The sequence below is a fragment of the Glycine soja genome, chromosome 2, assembly GCF_004193775.1.
Source record: "Glycine soja cultivar W05 chromosome 2, ASM419377v2, whole genome shotgun sequence".
NCBI lineage: Eukaryota > Viridiplantae > Streptophyta > Magnoliopsida > Fabales > Fabaceae > Glycine > Glycine soja.
In genome coordinates, this window is record NC_041003.1 from 10,705,334 (window position 1) to 10,729,963 (window position 24,630).

The window sequence follows — 24,630 nt, forward strand, 5'->3', positions numbered from 1 at the left end:
TGAACGTAGGTCCACCCCTACTTGCAACGATATTATCTCTCCTAAAAATTTAGAACATTCTTGAATTTTAAGTTCGAAAAAACATGAGAACATGTTTTTACCATCCTCCCTTGATAACCTTATTAAGTTTGGTAGCTTCCTAAGTTATAGAGATCCTAGCTAGAGCCATGAAAACAATTCCACGTCATAGGACTTCTCATGTGGGTATTCTACGTGAGTCATGTTATATATTCGTAGTTCCTTTAGAGAAGGTAGTTTCCTCAAATGTGAAAGTGGTAAACAACTTTGGCAATCGTCCAACCTTAAATAAGTTAAATATTTGAGAGAAATACTAGACATCATAGTGGAAAATGGACACCTTTGTATCCATCCACCCACATACTTTCAAGTTGTTAGGTATCAGGTTGAAGCAATAAAGAATCTCCTCAACATCGTTCAGTTGCTTACTTGACATGTTGGCATCTTTGGCATTCATCATACTTTCACTTTCTCTAGATGCTTAATGTGAAGATCTCCTTTAAGCTTCAGTTATCCCAATTCTACCAAAAAGAAACCTCTTTTCCTTGCCAACAAAGTACCAACTTAATGTGACACCCTCTATCCCACGCATAAATGTACTAATAATAAAAGGAAAAAGAAATCAGAATTAATTAAAAAAATTTAAAACACTTTTAAATAAAATATTTTCAGAAGGGTAAAAGGTTTACATTCACTTTTCTAACATCATAATATAACTTGTCCAATAAATAATAAAATCATCTCGGCTCAAAACAAGGTCGTTCAAGACTTCATGCAATTAATATAGAAACACATGTTTCAATGTCACATCCTATTAGAGCATTGTGTCCCGACGTCCTTCAACACAAGGTTCCTTAACATAATTCACCTAATCATCTGAGTTCGAGATCATCACAGAATCCAAACACAAACAATACACGGGGAGTGAGTTATCACATTCCTAACTAATAGAGAAACAAAACAACACGTAGATATACATATCATGTAAATGAGATACAACTTACTTAAACATAACTTACGTAATTCCACCACTTTGTCGCGTAACATCACATCACAACACAACACGTTTCATTCATTTTCACATCATTCACGTACTCAGATATCAAAACACAATATCACTAAATCAATTAATATCAATAAATACACAAGTGTTATGCAACAGATTCAATAAGACTCAAGCCTATATGTAATATGGTACCATGTTAGTGAAAAACCACTCTAGGCGCTTAGGAGTACATAACAAGTCATACCACACAATGGGTATGTCAAGTCACTCTCACTAAGTAAAATCATAAGGTAACTAGTCAGGGTCACTCTGTTTTGCGAGAATGCTCCAACCATATGGGATCAATATAGGCTTAAAAGAGCACTCAAACCAAATGTTTTTACTCCCAAGGCCTAGACTCCGAAGAATCCGTTAGGGCCTCACCTTTCTGATTCAGGTCCAACCCTTAAAACAATTTTTTTTACACACAGACACTGCTCATGAATTATACAATACCAATGACCTCACACTCGTGTTTCAAACACGTTTAACACATTGCGCTACAATTTAACACTAGTTCCTAACAAGGAAACCTACACTTTCCCTTTAACACTGCGCATAAACACTTTTCTCAAGGTAAACACTGGTTGGGTTATTGTATAATTCACAGCTCACAACACAAGTATTGTCACATCAAGTATTAAACACACACTTATTCACAATCAAATCTCATGTCCACAATTTCACATCTCATAATGTCACAATCCACCATCACATGTTTATGTGTATCTCACAAATTAACACATGTTCAACTTTGCACTTATACTCAATCTCAATAAAATTATTTATCATGTTAGATCTTATCCAAAACACAAACAAATCATACAAAAATGTTTCTCACAATACGAGGAGTAAAATTCCTCAAACAGTTCACATAATCATACAAAAAGAATTACAATAATTTGTATAAAATAAACAATTAAAGAGAATATTATTTAGAGCACAATTCATGTTAATTAACAAAAAAACTCAATTTTTAGGATTCATACTCAACACAAAAACACATCAATTTCACCATAATTTCTCACTGGGACATCAATTGATCTGTCAAACATGTATAATTCAATTATAATTGTAAAGATAGAACCAAAATTTGCAAAAACACCCCAAAAACTCATTCCAATCGATACTCTAAGGATTCCTACACATGTTCATTCTAATCCCCAAGCGTGAGTAACTCATCCCTTACCTCTAGGCGGGTTCACGTGTGTATTCTGACAGCGATAGCGACATCTCTAGAAATTTTTTGATATTCCTTAAGTTTTTCCTCTGATTTGCTCTAATAGGGTTTCCAAGCGTTAGAGAGAAGGAAAAGAGATTAAAGTCTTCATTTTGTACTATCTTTGTGCGATTCACTTTTCTCTCTCCATGAATAATATTTCACAAATTGCAATGGTGAAGGTGTGCGGAGTTGAATCTAAAACTGGGTGCCTAAATTTCATGACAATCCAACGGTGGACGAGTCTGGGATCGTAATTTTACTAGACAAGTTTTGAGTTTTTATAGGAAAAGAGAAAGTTACAATGCGAAGGACATTTCTCTTTGCTCCGAATTTTTTTTGCAATTTCCAACGGTGCAAGTGCTTGAAAATGAGTTGCGAACCTGGTGCTGAAATATCATGACGATTCAATAGTTAATGAGTTAAAGATCGTTGTTTTACTAAGATAAATTTGAGTGTATGCGGGAAAAAGAGAGGGTTTTGGGAGGGGAAAAGAGAAATTGAGAGGAAGAGGAGACCTAAAACCCAACATATCTTTATTTATAGTTAGGATACTCACAACCTATTATTTACTTTATTTATTTATTTTTATTATTTTATAAAAAAACCCTATTTTATTTTCTATCAAATGAATAAATCAAATATTTTTTTCCCTTCAAACTATTATTTTAATTAATAAAATTATTTCTCCTTATTTATTTAATTACAAAAACTTCATCATTTTTCTAAAACTATTTATTTTTAAATAATTTTTTTTTAATTTATTTACGAAAAAAATGAGATATTACACTTAAAATCCTTAAGGGAAGTCAGTTTCTCAATTTGAGGAGGCAAGCTTGTCAGTGAGTAACAATCTTTCACAAATAGTTGTTGAAGGGCTTTTAAGCATATCAAACTGTTATGGAACTTTTGAAGACTTCGACAATTGTTTAACTTTAGTATCTTCAAATTCCACAATTCACATAGCGATTCTGGAAGAGTTTTGAAGTTGCCTCTAGAAAGATTCAATTACCTGATGTTTTAAATCACCAATTGAAGATATCAATGTTGTTATTCCTTTAAAGTCAAGCACTCGCAAAGAGTAACATTTAAATACATAAGGAGAATAACGGTGCCCAGAGTAATTAATATAGGTCCTCAAAGATTTGACTTGATGCAACAGGATTGAATTAATAAGCTCTAAAGAAAATCTCTTCATATAATTTGAGAGATGATGAATTCTTTCAGGCAAATCACTTATAGAGATGTCATCTGTGACACAACAAATATCTTCTGCAATAGATAACACAAGATATCGTGCATCTTGAAACTTGTAACTTTGTCAAATTCATCTCTCTCAATATCCTGGAAAAATAATCTCCAATATAATTCATTCCACACACCACCATCACCAACCTCTTTAGCGTCTAATCTTTCATTAGATGAAATGAATCCATTAGCCATCCAAAGTTCAATTAAATATTGCTTCTCTATTTTTTCATCTTTGGGAAAGATTGCACAATATGCAAAACACTGTCTTAGTTTTATAGGTAAGTTCAAATAACTTAATCTCAGGACAAACATTATGGATTTTTCATTGTGTGATAACTTCAAAAGTTTGCTTTCCTTAACATTGAGCCACTTATTTTTGTTTCTTTTGAAGCGTAAAATACCTCCTAGTGCTTTTGCTGCAAGAGGCACCCCCTACATTTCTTTACTATCTCCCTCCCTATGACCACAAGCTCTTCTTGTTCTACGTCATTTTGTCCAAATGTTCGGTGTTTAAACAATTCCCAACAATCATTGTCGGATAGCTCAGACAATTCATGAGGAGACATTGTTCCCATGATTGTTGCAACCTTTGAAAGACGAGTAGTTACCAAAATGGAAGCACCCTTTACCCCATATGCCAGTACAGATTTCAACTTTAGTCAATTCTCTTGCTCATCATCCAAAACAAGCAAATATCTTTTTCTTTGAAGCAAATGTTGAAGTTTTCTTTGTAGTGGTTGTAGATCCAAATCCTTACAGTGACACGCAGATGCTTCTTCGATGATAGCTTTTGTCATTCTCTTCAAACTAAAATCTTCTGAAACAAATACCCAAATTCTTAACTCAAAGTGGTTGACTACCCTCTCATGATTGAAAATGAGTTGGGAAAGTGTTGTTTTTCCAAGTCCCCCTAGACCAATGATTGGTAGACGGATAAATCCTCAACATGAGAAGCATCACCAATTAAAAAGTCTACAATTTTATCAGTATCTTCTTTTCGTCCGTAGACTTGTGGTTCAGGGATGAATGAGGTGATTTGGCGCCACTCAATGACACCACTCCTTCTCTCAGCTCAGTTAAATGAAACTTAGTCCTTTCATCAAGAATTTCATCTAATCTCTCACGTATCCTTTTCATTTTCTTAACAATTTTTTTATCGGAAAACAACATGCTTGGGATGAAAAGAGGATAAGTAAGAGCCTTGTACCTTGTCTAGTAGATCAAACTCTTCCAAGATGTCATCCAGAATGAGAGATTCATCTTTTAGCTTTGCCAGCCAATCCTTAATAACTCTATTTGAGAATTGTTTCTCCTCAGCATCTTCAAGTGTAGCCTTGATTGTAGTGAACAAGCTAGCAAGCCTTTTCATGTCATCATCGACACCCAAAAATTGTCCCAGCTCCTTTTGCAAGATTGATTTCAAATTCTCAAGCACAATTTCAAGGACAGCCTCAGCCATATTGTAACTATGCCAGATGGAAATGAAAGAGGGATCACTTGTGTGTATGCTTAACATGTGAGAAAGTTGCCCACTAATAACACAATGGAATATTTTGCAAGCAAGCAAAGGTTTCTCAAGTACTTTATGAAGCAATCATGGAATAGTTAGTAGAAATAGCTGCATGCACACGGCAACAGGGTTCCCCAAAGCACTGATGTGCCTTTTAAATGTACACAGGGTTTGGAGTTTCTTGCTTGTTTATGAGAACCTTAATGCTGGAGATGATGATTTTGATTTACCAATGACCTCAATCAAAAAAAAATTTGATCAATGTCTTTTCTTATATAAAATAAATTAAATTACAAAAATAAAACTAATAATAGAAGAAAAAATAAAGAACAAAAAACATCTCATGTGCTTCTCAAATACAATAAATTACAAAAAAAAAAAAAAAAAGGTTTAACAATGAGCTTTGTAAATTGGTACAGACATACATACGCATATTGTTTTGGTCGTCCGTGTTACAAACTTAAAATCGCATTCGGGATGTATATAAGTTGCGTTTCTGTTTATCAAATTAATCAGATCAAATCTCTTCATCAAAACATTTTTTTTTAGCTCAACATTTTTCTTTGTTTTTTTTGTTGTTTTTAATTTACAAATATCTACCTGTGTATTTTGTTCTAGTTCGTGTGAGTGTTTTCATAAAATAAAATAGTTATTAGATTTTTTTTGAAAATATCTTTCTGTATTATTTGTTCTTGTTTGAGATTAGCGTTCTTCTGAAGTTAGGTGAGATTTCAGTTCAACTGATGATATTTTTATTTGCTAATTACTGTTTAATTAATTTCTTTATGAAAGTAATTTTTTTCTTTAAATATGTAAAAGTATTATTTGTTTATGAAAGTTGATTTGGAAAGACAGGTCTTTTCTACATGTTGACTGACATTGTTGGCAAGAGGGCAAAGAAATTTTCGTTAAAATAATAACTAATTGAAGTGAACAAATGAATGAATTGGATTTCTTTCTCAAGAAAAAAGATCAAGAAATCCTTCCCCCTCTCCCAACCATCTCCAACTCCTCCCTTGGTTCAATTTATTCGTTGTCAGGGAAATATAAAGTTGGTTGGGTGGTTAAGAAGAAAGAAAAAAAATAAAATAAAAAAGTCGTGGGTTTAATTCCTTCTATTAATAAAAACTAATAAATGAACCATTAACATTTGTGGATATTTTTTTTTATTCAGTGTCCTTCGGTGTCTAGCCATGAAACTGATATTTTCATTGGATTTACATCTTTAACAGTAAATGTTGTATTTGTAGAATAATAGTGTGTAAATACTAACTAGTTAATAATAAAAATGTAGTTTCTAAATTCTAAAATTTCAAATTTTATTAATTTTTCTTTACCACCATAATAGATTAATGAACTGTACCTGCTGGACTCCACCATCTCATTGTGATAATTAATTTGTACTAGTATTTTTGTTGGAGACAATGCTGCTTTCACCTTGTTACAGTCATTGCTCCGAAACAAATCCAACTAATGCTTCTAAATAAGGCTCAAACAATAAATAGAATTGAAAAAGCCACATTTCCCTGGTATAGACAAGATTTGAGATGTCAAGGGTGTCTTTTCATAGCTGAGAATGTGACACCCTCTATCCCGACATACATAATAGGATGCATGACTTATTGTAAATCTTATGATACTATCTTTTATTCCTATAGATAAAAAAAAAAAAGATAAGATTTGAGATGGATTGACAGTGGACATATTTACTAATCCAGTCAAAGTAGTATATGTCTAATGAACCTGGTGCTGCATAATTTTGCATCCATGTCCTGTTTAGTTGAATTTCCGCCTCCAACCTTAAAGTTAGTCACAAGAGTTAGGAGCTCAAGTATAAGTGTTATGCCAAATTATATCTCACCAAACAATATATATAATCTCTTCTAGGAAAATGAGGAAAATTCTGTTCTATAGATGCTACTAAATGAATCTTGTGAACCTTGTGGTTGTGAAAAGCTCTGTTGTGAGAAATCTGGTTCAAGCTATCGCATGTTGTTAAGAAAAGAAAGGTGGTATAAAATAAAATTGTTGACTGACAACTTTTATTGTTAATTGTTGATAACTTCTATAAAAAAAATTATATCTATACATATTGTACACGTTAAAAAGCTTGTGGGGGCCTGTGAGAATGACCATAAATATCATGATTAATCACGAGTCAATTCTGTGTCAGCAAAATTCCAATAATACATTTACTTGTGGGTTCGTTGCTGACTTCCTGAGTCTAAGCAAAATGTCTTCTTGTCTGCTTTTTAAACTTATCATTTGATATCATCGCATTACCGTTTTTGAAGCATACAGCCTCTCTAGCATTGCATTTTCATTTTGTGAGTTAGAACTTGGAATTGAAGATGGCTGAGGCTGTCCTTGAAATTGTGCTTGAAAATTTGAACTCACTCGTTCAAAAGGAGCTGGGACTATTTTTGGGTTTCAATCAAGACATGGCAAGGCTTGCCAGCTTGCTCATTACAATCAAGGCTACACTCGAAGATGCCGTGGAGAAGCAATTCTCAAATAGAGCCGTAAAAGATTGGCTGGGAAAGCTAAAAGATGCAGCTCACATTTTGGATGACATCTTGGATGAGTGTGCCTATGAAGCATTGGAGTTGGAATACTAGGGAGTCAAGTCTGGTCTATCACACAAGGTACAAGGCTCTTTGTTATCCTCTTTCCATCCCAAGCACATTGTTTTTCGTTACAAAATTGCTAAGAAAATGAAAAGGATGAGTGAGAGATTGGATGAAATTGCTGATGAAAGGACTAAGTTTCATTTGGTCGACATGGTTCTTGAGAGAAGAAGTGGAGTCATTGAGTGGTGTCAAACTACATCATTCATCACTGAACCACAAGTTTATGGGAGAGAAGAAGATAAGGATAAAATTGTAGACTTTTTTGTTGTAATGCTTCTCGTTTTGAGAATTTATTGATTTATCCAATCATAGGTCAAGGTGGACTTGGAAAAACAACACTTGCCCAACTCATCTTCAATCATGAAAAGGTAGCCAACTACTTTGAGTTAAGAATTTGGGTATGTGTTTTGGAAGACTTCAGTTTGAAGAGAATGACAAAAGCTATCACCGAAGCAACATCTGGGTGTCATTGTGAGGATTTGGATATAGAGCCACTACAAAGAGAACTTCAAGCTTTGCTTCAGAGAAAAAGATATTTGCTTGTTTTGGATGACGTATGGGATGATGAGCAAGAAAATTGGCGAAGGTTGAAATCAGTACTGGTTTATGGGACGAAGGGTTCTTCTATTTTGGTCACCACTCGTCTTTTAAAGGTTACAACAATCATGGTAACTATGCCTCCTCATGAATTAGCAACGCTATCTTACAATGATTGTTAGGAATTGTTTAAACACCGAGCCTTTCGACCAAATGAGGTAGAACAAGTAGAGTTTGTGGTCATTGGGAAAGAGATAGTAAGGAAGTGTGGGGGAGATCCTCTGGCAGCAAAAGCATTAAAAGGTCTTTTATGATTCAAAAGAGAGAAAAACGAGTGGCTCTATGTTAAGGAAAGCAACCTTCAGAGTTTACCACACAGTGAAAACTTCATAATGTCTGCCCTGAGATTAAGTTACTTGAACTTACCAACAAAACTCAGACAATGTTTTGCTTATTGTGCAGCAGTATTTGACAAAGATGAAAAAAATACAAAATAATATTTAATTGAACTTTGGATAGCTAATGGATTCATTTCATGTAATGAAATATTAGATGCTTATGATGTTGGTGATGGTGTGTGAAATGAATTATATTGGAGATAGTTTTTCCAAGATGTTGAGAGAAATGAGTTTGGAGGAGTCACAAGTTTCAAGATGCATGATCTTGTTCACGATCTTGCACAATTTGTTGTAGGAGAGGTTTATTGTGTTTCTTTGTCTGAAAGAATCCGCCATCTCTCAGATAACACTAAAAAATCCATTAATCGAATCCAATTGCATCCAATTAAATCTTTGAGGAAGTGTACATTGGCACATCCACTTTCTGGTCATGCATTGAAATGTTATTGGTTGAGGGTGCTTCATTACCATTCACTGGGAAAACTATTATCTTCAATTGGTCATTTAAAACATCTAAGGTACTTGAATCTTTGTGAGAGCTTTTTCGAAAGTCTTGAATCGCTATGTAAATTGTGGAATTTGTAGGTATTGAACTTAGACAATTGTATCTGTCTCCAAAAGTTGTAAAACAGTTTAATACGCTTGAAATCTCTACAACGGCTATCTTTCAATTGTTGCATCTCACTATCAAGCTTACCTCTTCAAATAAGGAAGTTGACTTCCCTAAGGAGTTTAACAACGTACTTTGTTGGCAAAGAAAAAGGGTTCTTTTTGGAAGAGTTGGGAGCACTGAAGCTTAAAGGAGATCTTCATATTGAGCATTTAGGGAAAGTAAAAAATGTAAAGGATGCCAAAGAAGTCAATATGTCAAATAAGTAACTGAATGAGTTGTGTTTGTCATCGGACGAAAATGAAGAGTCCAACTTACAAGAAAATGTTGAGGAGATTTTTGTAGTGCTTCAACCTGATACCCAACAACTTAAGAGTTTGGGCATGTTCAGATATAAAGGTATCCATTTCCCACCTTGGATGTGTAGTCCTACTCTAAAGGGATTGGTGATTGGCAGTTGCAGAGAGATAGGAGGTTTGCATGAGGCTTTACAACATATGACTGCCCTGCACTCATTACAATTATACAATCTTTCAAACCTAGAATACTTATGACTGCTTTGGAAACCTTGTCTTGCTTCGCAAATTGACTGTTTATAACTGTTCCAAGTTGAGGTGTCCTACAAAGGGCCTAAGCCTTAGCAGAAGCGATGTCAGAAGGAAAAGGGAGAGGACTGGCCAAAACTAGCTCATAATCCCCATATTAGAGTGGGTGGTGAACAATATGATTCAAGTGCAGATATATTATGAATCCCATTCCATTGTGTATTTATATATATCTACAATTAACATGGTTAAGAAGGGAAAGAGATTTGGGGAATATTTTATTCTATGCATATTTCATAGTTTCATCTTATTCTGTTATACTGCACAATTTGTTTTGTTCTGAAAATGAAACTTGTTTTCTTCCTTGTGATAACAAGTTTTGCAACTTTGAGATCTGAAGATTGAAGATTTCAGAGCTCTTGGACCATGTTTGAAGATTCAATTCTTCTTCCTTTCAGCTAAGTTCACAGTGAAGTATAGCCTAAGATTTGACAAACATCTCCAGATATTTGTATTGTTTGCTCCTTTGCTTATTTGACCTCTCACGGTCTTTTTATCAATATAATAAAAAGTGGATTTGTATTATTTGTTATATTCCCTTTTCAGCAATAAAGAAGTTTAGGCCTTGTGTTTGCATAATTTAAACTATCAACTTCACCAAGACTTGTTGTGCTTGGTAATGGAAATAAAGTACTTTATCCTCTATATTCAATGCTTTCAGCTTTTACAGGTTTCATATTCTCAAAGGATGATTTGATCTTTTTATTCTGTAACTTCAAAATATTGCTGAAATGCTCCCATTAGTTGGTTCAGGGACCAGTCTTGAGTATTTTCAATCACCTTGATGATCCAACTTCATTACATACTAGCAAGCATTGCCAAACAAGAAAAAGAACAAAGCATCTAAAAGTGCATCTTTTATTTATAACATTTAAAAGCACATTTTTAACACCTGTAAAAACAGAATCCCATCTTCCACATTCCAAACGTGATTGTAAGTTGTAACACAGTTCAAAACATTAAGTGTACGTACTAATTTACAAAACTCATAGCTAAACCTTTTTTTTGTTATTTATTTTATCTGAGAAAGCTCATCCTCGAATTAATGAATCGCAAAAAATAATTTCATCCTCTGACCTATGACCATCCTTGCTTTAAATAATTAAGATAGGTGAACAGTTACCAATTTGCGAAGTACGATAATGCATCTCTTATTATTGAAGCGAGAAAGTTCTGCAAACATTTTTTTTTCTTTGCATGCAATCCTGTTCAAATATTCACGTAATTTATGCATTAATAATTGTCCATGATTGACGGAATTGATTAGCGAACAATGATGAAATAACATTTTTTTTTCTATTTAGGTATAATAAATTAAAGTATATTAAATATACGTTCAATTTATCTTTTTATTTATTATTCGTAATTTTAAACTCTATAAATTTTGTATCTAATACTATATGTTATACAATTCTATCAATTCTTTCAAAAAAATACTCTATTAATACTAAATATTAGAACATTCAATTTATTTTTCTTAATTTAAAATTTTAATATTTAACATTCTATACAAATAAGCTTGATTGGTCTACATTAAATACCATTCTATTAATGATTTTATAATATTTGAATTATAATTATTTGAATTTTAATTTGAATTATAATTTTGCTGATTAGAAAATTTCCAAGAAAAATTTAATACAACACCTCCGATTGATTTTTTTTTTTACTGAACAACACCTCTCATTGATGTTTTTCCCATAAAAGAAATATACAAATATAACGGATAAAAGAAATGTACAAATATAATAAAGTTGTTTTTCTCTGAAGTAATTCTAGTTGTTAACAAATAAGCTATTTGGGGGGGGGGGGGGGGGGGGGGGGTGGGGTGGGGGATTAGGCCATCAACATTCATTTAATTGAGTAATTGAAGCATGAATAAAAAAAATGAGTAATTGAAATGCCATGATTGAAGAAATGTAATGGATAATACATTTATAAAGAAAAAAAAATGACAATGCATTAAGAGAAACAAATGATAAAAGGAAGTAAAAGATTGAACCAAAACCTGGCATAAATGATAAAATAGATGTGACAAGATGGCATGTCAATTTTACAAATTGAGCTGTAGCTTTTTGTTGTTTTTTTTTTAATTTAGAGCTTTACCCTTTTATATATTATAAACGAATTTTAACAATTAATTTTACTATTAATGATTGTAACTCTATTTATTTATTAGAGTGAAATTCTTTTACAATCATGTTCTTTTGTGTTCTCATTTAAGTGGTTTGAGTCTATAACTACTAACTAGTCTTCACTTATCACTAATTTCTAGTAATTTGTTATTTTGTGTTGTCGCTGACAAAAATGAAGTCATCATGATCATCACTTTAGTCCACGTGCAATTCCCCTAGCACAAGTGATTTTGAGTGGATGAGGAGGATAAGAAAGGAGACACGCAGCACTACCTAGGAGCATTCTCTGTGCCAACTCATTATCAAGCTTGCTTTAAATGTTGTTTTCCTAAATACTTTATGGATTGTTATTAGTTTGTTTTTTTCAAAATATATATTTAAAAACCATGGTTTGTGCGTATGAGACAAGGTGCCTACACATATAAGGTGGCTTTGTTATAGTGTTGTAGTTCTACTGCGGCTAGCTTTTTTAATTGGATACTTCTGTGTTCTCCTTCCTTGTAATTTTCTAGTATGCACATGTTACATCAAACTGAAGTTTTTGGTTTTCATGTTTTGGACTTGTATACTTTGATGGGGCTGTGTATTTTAGTTCTTATATATATGCTTACGGGGCTGCTATGCTTACTAGAATATAGGGACCCTTTGCATTTGGTTTTGCATGAAAACATCTTCGAAGTTCAAACTAAAAAATTCTGAAGCCTCAAGGGCACTGTGTTTGAAATGATACTCTTTTTACTTTTTATCATTATTATCAATCTTCTTTCTTCTTTGCAAAATTAATGCATGAAGGAATATCATATGATTGCATAGCATTAAAGAGCCGGACTAATAGTCCAAACTCCAAGCTTACCATTAAATTATTATCATTAGTTTGCATCACAAGAATGACTTGTTAGAATTCACATGTTGGTGAGAATTCTCTCTGCACATTATTCATCAATGGCTTAAATATGTTTTAAATATGTTTAGGTTCTTAGAATTCACATGTTGGTGAGAATTCTATCTGCACATTATTCATCAATGGCTTAAATATGTTTTAAATATGTTTAGGTTCTTAATAAATGATTAATTTTTGTTTTGATCCTTAATAAAAGTTTTCGTTGCATTAGATCCCTGATATACTAAAACTTTTGTTTTGAGTCCCTATAATCAGTTAAGTCATAAGTGATGATGTGACATCATCTCAAGGGCTGATATGTTTTGAAAAGATTTGTTTGCAAGCTATCACGTGATCACTTAACTGACGGCAGAGACTCAAAATAAAAATTTTAATATATCAGGGATCCAATTTATTAGGGACTTGATAATTGGTCATTAATCAAGTACCTAAAACATATTTAAGCCTTCATCAATCCTAGGCTGCAAATTTTGCTAACTTCTGTTTCCTAACTTCATATGCCTAGTCCAAGATGATTTCTTTCTGTTGGTTATCATTTGGAACTTAAATGTTCTTGTATAATCTTTGTTTTTATAATATATTTCAATCTTTCTCAGAAAAACATTCAAGACAAGATGACATTTAAGAAAGACTTTAAACAACAAATGGTGCCTGAGTGGGAGAAAGAGTACATGGACTATGAAGGCCTCAAAAGAATATTGAAAGAGATAAAAAACAGCAAGCAAGCTACACACAATAGGTCCTTGCATCACAGGCTCAGACTTGAAAGGGCATTCAGTGGAATACACTTGCAAGGTAGCAATCATCAGAGAGAGGGGGATATTGAGGACCAAGTTATAGAAGTAAAAACATTAGAACAAGATGGTTCCAGACAGTTATATAAGACCAACTTTCAGAAGTTCGATGAAGAAGGAGGAGAGGTTGAGGCAAGACTCTTTCAGAAGCTTGATGAAGAGCTCAACAAGGTCAATGCATTTTACAAGGATCAGGTGGAAGCAGCCCAGCATGAAGTAACCCTTTTGAGTAAACAAATGGAGGCCTTGGTTGCACTAAGGGTAAAGGTGAAAAGTCCAGATACAGGTAAATACAAAATTCAAACAGTAGTTTTATAGTTATTTAAGCACATAGTTCTACTATTGGGAGGACTTGCAAGCTTTTAGAGGCAAAATTTGAGAAATGTGCATCAACTAGATGCTTTTTATGTTGGGAGGATTGAGAAAAAAGATATAGGAATAGGATCACAATGTATTTGAGGCCACATTAAGTCAAATAAATGTACACTCATTATATGTTTTTCTATGTTGCCATGCACATGTGAATATCTGTGATTTTCATTCAAAATAACTCACTGACACTCATAGTGGCAATTTAGATGCTGTTAATCGGTAGAATTAATTTATCTATAGTAAATATTGTCTAGAAGACTGAGTTTGACCTGAATCTGTAGGATTGAAACAAATTATCTCCTCACCTGAAGAGACTATGGATGAAAGTCATCAGCAAAAAGATTCTATGGTTGGACCTGAAGATAATCCTCTTCAACAGGCCAATAGAAATACTCATCATGAGGAGCAAGCAGAAGCAAACAATAATTACATCACAAAAGATCCCTTGGAAATCCTAGAGCACGTAAAGGTTGATAATGTTCCTCAATCTCCAATATCAACAATTAAAAAAGCTTTTACTGATTCCAGTGATAATGAATTGAGCTTCAGCAAAGAAGAGCTGAGAAAAGTTGAAGAGCAACTGAGACTTGTGTTTGTTGAGTTCTATCAGAAACTCCTCCATCTCAAAGATTACAGGTAATAAACAAAGATTTCATGGACCTTATAATTACTAATAAAGCCAAATGTTCTTCCATTTCTAAAAGCCGTTTTGCCATGTGCCTTTGTATTTATACAAATGGATGCGACAGTTTTATGAACCTCTCAGCATTTTCCAAGATCATGAAGAAGTACGAAAAGGTTAGAAGTATACCAAGTACTGCAGAAACTTCAGTTTTATTCGTTACATTCTTCACAATTTAAATTCAACTGATGGCATTTAAAAAAAAAAAAAAAACATCGTTCTGTTCAGAAACAGAATTATGACAGTTTTGTTTAACTTCATTTTTTTTCTCGGAAAAGCATACATCAAGGGCAGCATCTGCAGCATACATGACAGTAGTGGATAACTCCTATGTGGGCAGTTCTGATGAGGTTAGTTTGAATCATATGTTTGCTATATTCACAGCTTCAATCATGATTATTTCTTCCTTGTACTTCTTGTGTTGGTTTTTTTTTGTTTTTTGTGTATCAAGATATATATATATGTAAAAGAAGGAGATATATTACGTAGAGGAGCTTCTTTAATATTTTATTCATCTTCACATGACCCCTCTCTCAGCTTGAGTGGTCAAGTGGGGTAATTTTTCTCATCTCAAGAATCTCTATTTATAGACCTAGGCATTTTAATCTTAAAAAGAGGACACAAATTTATAATTTACAGATAATGTGACCATATAAAGATACTTTCTCAGAACTTCATAGATTCATTGATGCATTTTCTAAAGTTTAAAATGGATAGACAAGACAAATTTATTTCACTAAATAACCATATAAAGATGCTTTCTCTGAACACATACTGCTCTTAAGATATCCTTGGAATTAAGTGTTCCTTTATTATGACTATTGTGCACCTTTCTTCTTATTTGTTTGTAATTGTGATTTGTGGTTAATGTCCGGTTTCCATACTCTGATCTAGAAAAATAGCTTGCCATCATTTTAAAATGAATCTGTTATCTAAAAACTTTTGTAGTCATTCACAGTTACATATTAAGGCTTGAAATAGTGTTATCCTTCCTTAATCCTTAACATCCCCAACCATCTTTGTGATGCTATCTGTTTCATCTGATTTTAGGTTAACTTTCTATTGGAGAAAGTGGAGTCTACCTTCATCAGAAACTTTACACACTCAAATCACAAAAAGGGGAGGAAGCTATTAAGGCAAAAAACAAAAACAGAAAGGCACAGCACAACATTTTTCACAGGTAAATACTAAATAACACAATGTCGGTTAGGTAATTTTAAGTAAATGATTAAATCGAAGTGTTGTTCTAAGCTATCTGATGAATGTTGAGTGTTGACTAATGTGTACCTTACCTTGTTACTTATAGGTTTCTTTTCTGGTTGCTTTGTTGCTCTATTTGTTGCTACTATATTAAGAATAACATCTCAACAATTCATAAAGAAGAAGGAAGGGACATTTTACATGGAAAACATTTTCCCACTATACAGGTGATTGTATTTTATAGAACCCTGTTAGCATATCTATCTATTGATATGCTGATCAGAAAATCAACTACTGCTTTTATTCTGTTTCCATAATATTCATGATGACTTGATCTCTTTATTTCCAAATTATATTTTAAGATTGGAGTATTTTTTGCAGTCTTTTTGGATATATCACTCTGCATATGCTTATGTATGCTGCAAACACATTTTATTGGAAGTGTTATCGGGTCAATTATCCATTCTTATTTGGCTTCAGGCCTGGAACTGAATTGGACTACAGAGAAATTTTCCTTCTAACCGCTGGTCATGCAGTGGTTGCACTACTATGCTTCTTAATAAATTTGCAGATCGGGATGAACCCAAGGAGTCGACACTATAAGACAGCTAATGAACTTGTTCCTCTGAGCTTAGTTGTTGTAAGATGCCTACTTTGGATTTAATCTCTTAGCTGACTATTTCATATATAGTTTTATAAGTACATTTTCCTTGATCATTGATCCTCACCATAATTTTTCCTTAACTATATATACTTCAATAGCCTCTTCAATTTATTAAACTCTTGGTTTCTTGTGCAGCTTGTTCTTTTGATTACCTTTTGCCCTCTGAACATCATATACCGCTCAAGTCGTTTCTTCTTTATCCGGTGCTTATTTCGCTGTATATGTGCTCCTTTTTTCACGGTAATGGAAATTGGAAACAAAGAGGCAAATTTTGAATGACATGATTAAATGGACTATATGCAACTGAAAATTGAATTATTTTTGCAGGTTAGGCTTCCAGATTTCTTCTTGGCTGATCAGCTTACCAGCCAGGTCTTTTGCTCCTATGGATTCATTATTCATATGTCACAAACATTAACATATTCTGAATTAATATTCTGATATCTTATTCCATGTTTTACTTTTGACTTTAGTTCCAAACCTTAAGGAGCTTTGAGCTTTACATATGCTATTATGGTCTTGGAGAACACTCAATGAGGCAAAAGAAATGTCACAGTCATGGTTTCTATAACGTACAGTATTTCATCGTTGGCATCATTCCTTATTGGTTTCGCCTAGCACAGGTTCACAATTTTTTTTTCTTTGCATATGCCATCTAATTTCTATGTTCATCATGTGATCATGGCATTGTTTGTACTGATAAAATATGTAGAGTATCTTCTGCCTTTCAATTTATAAGGTAAAGTGTTATATGCTCTAATGCCTTTTGATGGTTTATTATGTCACTTTATGATTGGTAGAAAAGATAAATTTTGGTTGAAAGGAACTCTGTACGGTCTTAAAACCTTAGAAGAAGCTTTGAAAGACAGTTTCTAATTTACCAATGTTAACAAAAGTGACAGTTTATGTTTGATGGGGCTCTAGTTCATTCTTTCTATTCCTAGATGAATGGTTTGTAAAATTGGTTTGAATTCGAATAAATAAAAAATGACAACCACATCTATTCCTGTATCTGAAGTCCATAGCAAAGGTATGAAAAGCTATAAACTAGTGAGAACACATACTATGTTTACCTTTCTCTTGTTTTAAGATATCTTATTATAAGCAAGGTTTCTGGACTCATGTTGAGGTATGTTTCTTTGAGATACAAAAGCAACTTCATTAACTGAGCATATAATACTTGTGTAGTGCATGCGTCAATTCTATGAAGAGGGAGACATCAACCGTGCATTCAATGGCTTAAACTATCTCTCAACAATTGTTGCCATGATCTTTAGAACTACCTTTGAACTAAAGAAGGGATTGAGTTGGAAGGTGTTGGCACTTGTAACTTCAGCACTAGCAGTACTTCAGAACACATATTGGGACATTGTCAGGGACTGGGGGCTCCTTCGAAGGCATTCGAAGAACCCCTATTTGAGAGATCAACTCATACTTCCACACAAAAGTTTCTACTTCATAGCCATGGTAACAATAAATGAATAAGTTGACCAAAGGAGAAAGGGTGTGTGTTCTTCTATATATGGTTCTTGTATATTAATTCAATCTCTTGCAAATTCACAGGTCCTGGACATAGTTCTTAGAATTTCATGGATGCAGTTGGTGTTTGAAATGGATTGGAGCCCCCTTCATAAAGTGGCAATGATCACAGTTACTTCCTGCCTTGAGATTATTCGCCGTGGCATTTGGAACTTCTTTAGGTATCTTCTTTCAGATAAGAACTTACATATATGATATTTTTTTATATTTCACTCTATTACTTACATTAGTATGCATTAGTTTGAAGTGATGATATAATGAATGAAATGTCATTTCATTAATGTCTAATTACTTATATCTAAATTTTTTATGTCATTTTTTATTATTTAAAAAAATAATTTTTATATTTTATTAAATTAAAAAGAAAATCCTGAAGAGTCTAAGAACGTGTTCTCAGAACTAACCGAGGACATCGTTCTGAACATCTTTTACAAGCTGGAAGAAGATCCTCGCTTAACATGTAGGAAGTAATTATAATTACGTCATGATGATGTGAAAAATTTGGGTACGAGATGAGAATCTGTCTATCGTCATTATTTCACATACCAGTATCATTTAAAGTGAAATATAAAAAAATATAAGTATAAATAAAAGTAAATTTTAGATAATAAATTAAAAATAATTTATTTTTCAGATATGATAAACAGATTTAAGTTTAAATTTTTTAGTTTGGTTGAATAAACTGTTGCCTAACTACTTATAGGAGAAAAAAATAAGAAAAAAAACAAAATAAATATATGCAAAAATTAACTTATATATAAATTAAAAATTATTTTTTAAGTGAAATTAATATGATAGCTTCTACAAATTAATTTATGCGTTAATTTGATTATGACATTGACTTTAGTATCTCCATGAGATATTCTAGAATATTTTTTGTATTATGAATATTACCAGTGTATTGAATGGAAGATATTGCATGACACTTTGTAACCACACTCAGGTTGGAGAATGAGCACTTGAACAACGTTGGAAACTACCGTGCCTTCAAGTCAGTCCCTCATCCTTTTAGTTACTATGATGATAAAAATGACAAGGATGCTTAGTGGCACCCCACTTCAGTGCATGATTACAGCAGCTGGAATTCATAGCAAAAATGTACGTTGAATTGGATATGAAACGTAGTATGAAAGAAAATTCAACATAGTATCAAAGAAGCTGGGACATATACAGGATTTAATAGATTTGGCTTTTACTTCTTTACAGAGAAATCTTGATAAAAAAAAAAAAAAAGAACTTCAGCAAAGAGATTGACTGTTAAGGAATTTTAGCTCAAATTTGCAATTCGTGTTGGGAAATAAACGTTCATTTGTATGTAGAGATATGGATACAAGTTACTGTAAGCCAAACTGTGGAACTGGCGTTCGTAAGTCTGTTTTTCTTGTCCATCTTTTCAACTAATCTTAATTTTACCTAAGTCTGCTATTTGAATACTATAAATATTTACTTTAAAACTGATTTAACGTATAATTGTAAGCTTAAAAGTATATTTGCAAGGAATTACGAAAGTTATGGAAAAATCTTAAACTTGTGTTTTAAACTTGTTTCCACATTTGTGTTAAAGATATTTTTTCTGGCAGTATTAAGGTAACAAATATAAAATCAACTAATAACTATGCAAGTATTAGTTTTTCAAATTTAAAGATTTTTTTAGCTTTTATTTGTTACAACATTAATACTTGGAATAGGAAGTTAAGTAGAGCAACAACACATTTAAAATTTCTTAAATTCTTTAGTTACCAAAAGAAAAATCCTCTCAACTGACATTGGGTGTCACGAATTTGTTTGGAGTACTAAGAATTTGATCTTTTATTTGTCAACATTAAAAGATCAAAATATTACTTTGAAGACAAGGTTTGTCAACACGATGTTGAGACTTGACAGGAAGACAAGGTTACTGAATTTTATTCTCGGTGATCCTTTATTACTAGGCCACAACTAATTGTGACATGCTATGCTTTGGTTTTGAAATAAACTTATGACATACTTTAACTACTTTTTAACCCCCTTTTTATATGTGAATCAAGAATACTCTCAATTTCTAAGCGTAATTGGCTTCATTTCACTTCACGAATTCCAAAATTTAAAATAACACATGAGAATGCCTGATTGTTAGGACAAACGTGCAGACATTTAGGACGGTCAATTACCAAGGTACAGCATCCATATTAAGTTATGAAAATAGAAATAAACATGCTATTTCACAATAGATAAGAAAATCCCCCATAGAGTATATTCAATCTGAATCATGTCTTCTCCTCTCCTTATCTTTCTTGTGTCTCTTCCTGCCATCTGAATCACGAGAATGCCCCCTCTCATGTTTCTCTCGTTTCTCTTGCTTCCTATCCTCGCGAGAATGATGCTTCTCACGCTTTTCACGTTTCTCCTCCTTCCTCTCTTCACGTCTTCTCTTTCTTCTACTTTCATCTTCTGAATCATCTGCAGTCTTCATTGCTGGTTGACTTGGCAAAGATACATTTTCCTCCTCAGCTGGTGTATCACGTGTATCACCGAGTGAAGGCTTTGAAGAACCAGGTTCTTCCCAAGGGCGTGGTTCTCTACAGAGTACAAACAGAAGGAATTTTAAGTAACAAAATATTGGTAGGGAAATCCTTGACAATAAATGTGATTGGTGGCATAATAGTTTCGTTGGTGAAGCGTATTTTCAAATGAATAAAATGTATTCAATATTTTAAAAGATAAATTTTTAAAAAACGAATATGCGACAAGTTATACAGGGTACAACCAATCCACATTATTGCCAATTGCAATTGCGAGAGACGAAACAATGACAAACTAGGCAGTGGATTGGTAAACCCAGCATAAGCAACTGAATATTCATGTCCAAATGATCTTATTGCCAATCCACATTATGTCTAAATATAATGATCTTATTGTCCATGTGACCAAAAGCAAACCCAGCAAGTTATTCTTAATCCAATCACTTTTTTATGATTCACAAGTCTTATAAGGAGTATTTTGGCAATATTCATAAAAGTTAGTTTATGGAAGAAGGATTCACAAGTCTTATAAGCAGTATTTTGATCATATTCCTAGCCAATGTGGGACATCTTTACACACATCCCTTACACATAGAACAGGACATCTTGTGCGTGAAATTTGTAAGACTATTCATCTACAAGTGACCCAATATTAAGATTGGATAGGCTCAGATACCAATACCATATTAGAAACAAATCGAGCCTAACTCACACCCAAAAGTCAGCTCTAAATAAGAGGAATGTCCAAGTCTTGGAAGAAGTATTTTAGACATATTCCTAACCAATGTGAGACATCTTAGCATTTTGTCATGAACTAAACCAAAAACTTAAAACTGTTAGGTGAAGACACATGAAAGATTTTATAATATATTTCTACGAATGTACTAAAAATCAGAAACAACTGAAACAGAAAACAGAAAAAACTAAAGTAAATATAAATAAAAGCAAATCTACTTTATTGCATTGAAGAATGTTCTGCTTTCCTAGTCACTTTACCTTGCAAAACCAAGACCTTGAACCCTTGCTGCTTCAGCATGACCTGCACCTACGTCCTCTGCTGTAGACCCCCTCTTTACCAGTTCTGAAAACTCATGTTTATCAAGACGGTTACCTTGAGGACGGTTAGAACGCTTGGGAGCTAAGCCAAGAGCTTCCCTCATTGCCTGCTCCTCTTCTTCCTTAATTCTTTTTATCTCTTCTTTTGCAGCCTCCATTTCTGCATTTTGGGACTTTTTATCCCTGGTATACCAGAAAAGATCTTTCCCTGTTGAATTAAAAGAGGAGATTCAATGATGCTCTTTTACTAAGATAATAACAGTGAGCATTGCAAGAAAATTAGATCAATGAACTACACTAATGAAAGAGAAAGGTATATAATGAATACAATGAGAAGAGGTACTGTCCTACATACAGGTTCAAACCTGAGAGATGTCATGGTAATAAAAAAACAAAAAAATAATGGAAAATAAAATGTTTTACATATGAAGTTTCCTGCCTTTCCAGTTATAAAGTGATTTTCATTTAATTTTTGGGTGTGGCCCAATATGTGACCAGACTCAAAAAAGTTCACAGTGCAACCGAATAAGGATCTTCCAGGAAGATTGGTGGTTGATGTAAAGGTTATTAGGGTGAACAATTTAGGCCCCATACAAACCTATATATTTAGGCCATGGATTAAATCTCTGTAGCAGTTAGGTTTTAGGTGTATTGGGATTAAGGAGTTAGAGGAAGTGAACTTTGAATTAAAAAGTTGAAATTTAGCCTAGATTTGAGATTAAATTTCTTCCACAGAGAAGACACTTTTATCAGATCTTTCCCAATAGCATCAAATTTCATGTTCTGTCTAGATTTTAAACAACCTATTTCACTGGAATTTGTAAACCAACGACTGATCAGTCAACATTTTGATTAACTCAAACAAAGAATAAGACAAGATTAAGTTTGAACAGTTAACTGAAACACATGATCAAGAAGACTATAAACAAAAGATAGTTTGAATAACCATGTCGGAAAAAATATCATAAGAGAATTTTGGTGGTTCCTGTAGAAATATCTCCTTATTTATCTTTTTGCATTAGACAAAATAAATATACACATTACAGAAGACTATCAGCTTCCATAATGTCCTACACAAGAGGGGAGGTAGAACGATAGCCTCTATGGCTGTATATAACAGAACAACAGGATATTCTCTCAATTTTAGTCAGATGGTATCCTATTTAAAATCAAAGTGGAATCTAAGCTCTTCAAACGAAAACACCAACTTGGGTAATGAAGTATAGCACAGCACAGAGTTTCATTGTTCATTAGTCAATTCAAAGCATAAAACGGAGATATAAGGTTGGCCAAGTAGTTGGGGAAGTGTGAAGGGAGAATGGAGGGGAGAGAGGTCGCAGGTTTGAATACCCCCAACTGACATTTGTGACAAAAACTAACAAACTAACATTTGCCGATCAAAACATAAAACTACAAATATCAATTAGAGGCATGTTATGAGTCCCCCAAAATGATAACCAGAATAAAACATGCCAAGGGCAGCCATATCCCCCAGGCATCATGAAGCAATGTCTGCTAATGTAACTAAGCAATGTTTTGCCTCCATGCCAAATGCAAGATTATAAAAACAAAGTATGACATTTTCATGAATGCTGAGCTGAAATAAATACCTTTCTGCCATCTTCCAACAGGAGCCTTGATACTGTGACCAAGATAGTTCTCCCTATGCTTATCAGCTTTCACATCCTCCCAAGTGAATTCTGGCCATCAAGAGTAAAACACAAACAAACATCAATATCATACATAGATAATTAAAATTATATGCATGAGTTTTTTTACTCCTAAGCATGAAGTTTGTGAACATCATAATTCTAGGGTTCAATACGATCAACTCATAGAAAATAAAAATAAAAAAGACAAAACCCCAATTTGTAGAAACCGTCCATCACACCAAATTGAAGAACGAATTCGTGAAATTGGATCACGGAGAGGAAATTGCCAATTTCAATATTTGACAGATTTCGAAAACGATTCAATACCCAAAAAGAGAGAGAGAAAGAGAATTTTTGGAAAATAGCGATAAAACGAACATGACTTACGATCTCGACCACCACGAACGCCACCTCTTGTTGGATGATACATGTCTGCTCGTGATCACTGCGTTTTTTTCCTTCGTCTGTTCAAAAAGATTTTGCCTTTCAGTCTTTCACCGCCTCATCAAAAATCTATTATGCAATGAAATAATCACGTTTAAAACGCGTTCACCCAGCGCTAGGGTTTGTTTGGTTCGTAGTATTAGGGATTTAGGTTGGTTTATTTATATAATTCTTCCCCTTGAGTTTTAAAAATTGTTCGCGAAATACTATGTAGTTTTGAAAAATTAAACATTGTTTCCCTTGTATATTTTTTAAATTTTAAAAGAATTAAAATTAAAGAAAATTTTAAAGTTTACATGATTAATTTTTATACATCATATTTATTTTTAATTTGATTCCAAATTAATCTCTATGCACAAAGAAGACTCAAATAAAAAAACATAAGTAATATTATGTGTAACAAATTAAAATATTATTTTACTTCTTTAGATAGGAAACAAAACTTAAGAAGTGAGTCTGGTGTAACTCAACCTTATGAGATAAATATGTAACAAAAATTATTTCACACTTTTATATATTTAATTGATCATATCTCTAATTGATATGGGATTAAAACACTAACCCACCACCACCATGGTTGCAGTTTGTGTTGCACTTAATTCGAAAACTTGTGAGAAGATGCTAATGAAATAAATTACACCCAGCTCAGATTTAGTGTTTTGTTATTGATTGATGACTGATACACCAACAGTAACCTTTTCTAATTTTATTTTATTTTGCGATTTTATGACTCTTTAGAAAAGTGAGTCCTTATTAATTATTACACCATTCATAGGTCTCAAGATATAATGTTTTTTGTTTAAGAGAGGACTCGTGAGTTCTGATAAGCTTTTTAGGAAAAGACACAGAGCAGCTAAAGGAATAAGA

General features: G+C 33.1%; 2 protein-coding genes and 2 pseudogenes across 2 annotated transcripts; 2 read left to right on the forward strand and 2 right to left on the reverse strand.

Annotated features, from left to right (window-relative positions):
• Positions 1 to 3,507: 3,507 nt before the first annotated feature.
• LOC114386785 lies at positions 3,508 to 5,035 on the reverse strand (annotated as a pseudogene).
• Positions 5,036 to 7,364: 2,329 nt separating this feature from the next.
• On the forward strand, positions 7,365 to 9,547 carry LOC114370889 (annotated as a pseudogene).
• Positions 9,548 to 13,463: 3,916 nt separating this feature from the next.
• Positions 13,464 to 19,480, forward strand: LOC114370898 (phosphate transporter PHO1 homolog 10-like). The gene is made up of 13 exons (XM_028328304.1): positions 13,464 to 13,939; positions 14,307 to 14,661; positions 14,775 to 14,823; positions 14,986 to 15,057; positions 15,758 to 15,887; positions 16,014 to 16,134; positions 16,289 to 16,547; positions 16,707 to 16,811; positions 16,899 to 16,943; positions 17,045 to 17,194; positions 17,760 to 18,038; positions 18,135 to 18,271; positions 19,054 to 19,480. The coding sequence occupies exons 1-13, from the start codon at positions 13,474 to 13,476 to the stop codon at positions 19,154 to 19,156; spliced, it is 2,271 nt and encodes a 756-aa protein (XP_028184105.1). The 5' UTR covers positions 13,464 to 13,473; the 3' UTR covers positions 19,157 to 19,480.
• A 668-nt stretch (positions 19,481 to 20,148) lies between these two features.
• LOC114386801 (multiple myeloma tumor-associated protein 2 homolog) lies at positions 20,149 to 23,902 on the reverse strand. The gene is made up of 4 exons (XM_028346857.1): positions 23,707 to 23,902; positions 23,278 to 23,367; positions 21,608 to 21,875; positions 20,149 to 20,668 (listed from the first exon to the last, which is right to left on the reverse strand). Exons 1-4 carry the CDS (start codon positions 23,747 to 23,749, stop codon positions 20,347 to 20,349), a joined length of 723 nt encoding a protein of 240 aa, XP_028202658.1. The 5' UTR covers positions 23,750 to 23,902; the 3' UTR covers positions 20,149 to 20,346.
• Positions 23,903 to 24,630: the final 728 nt, after the last annotated feature.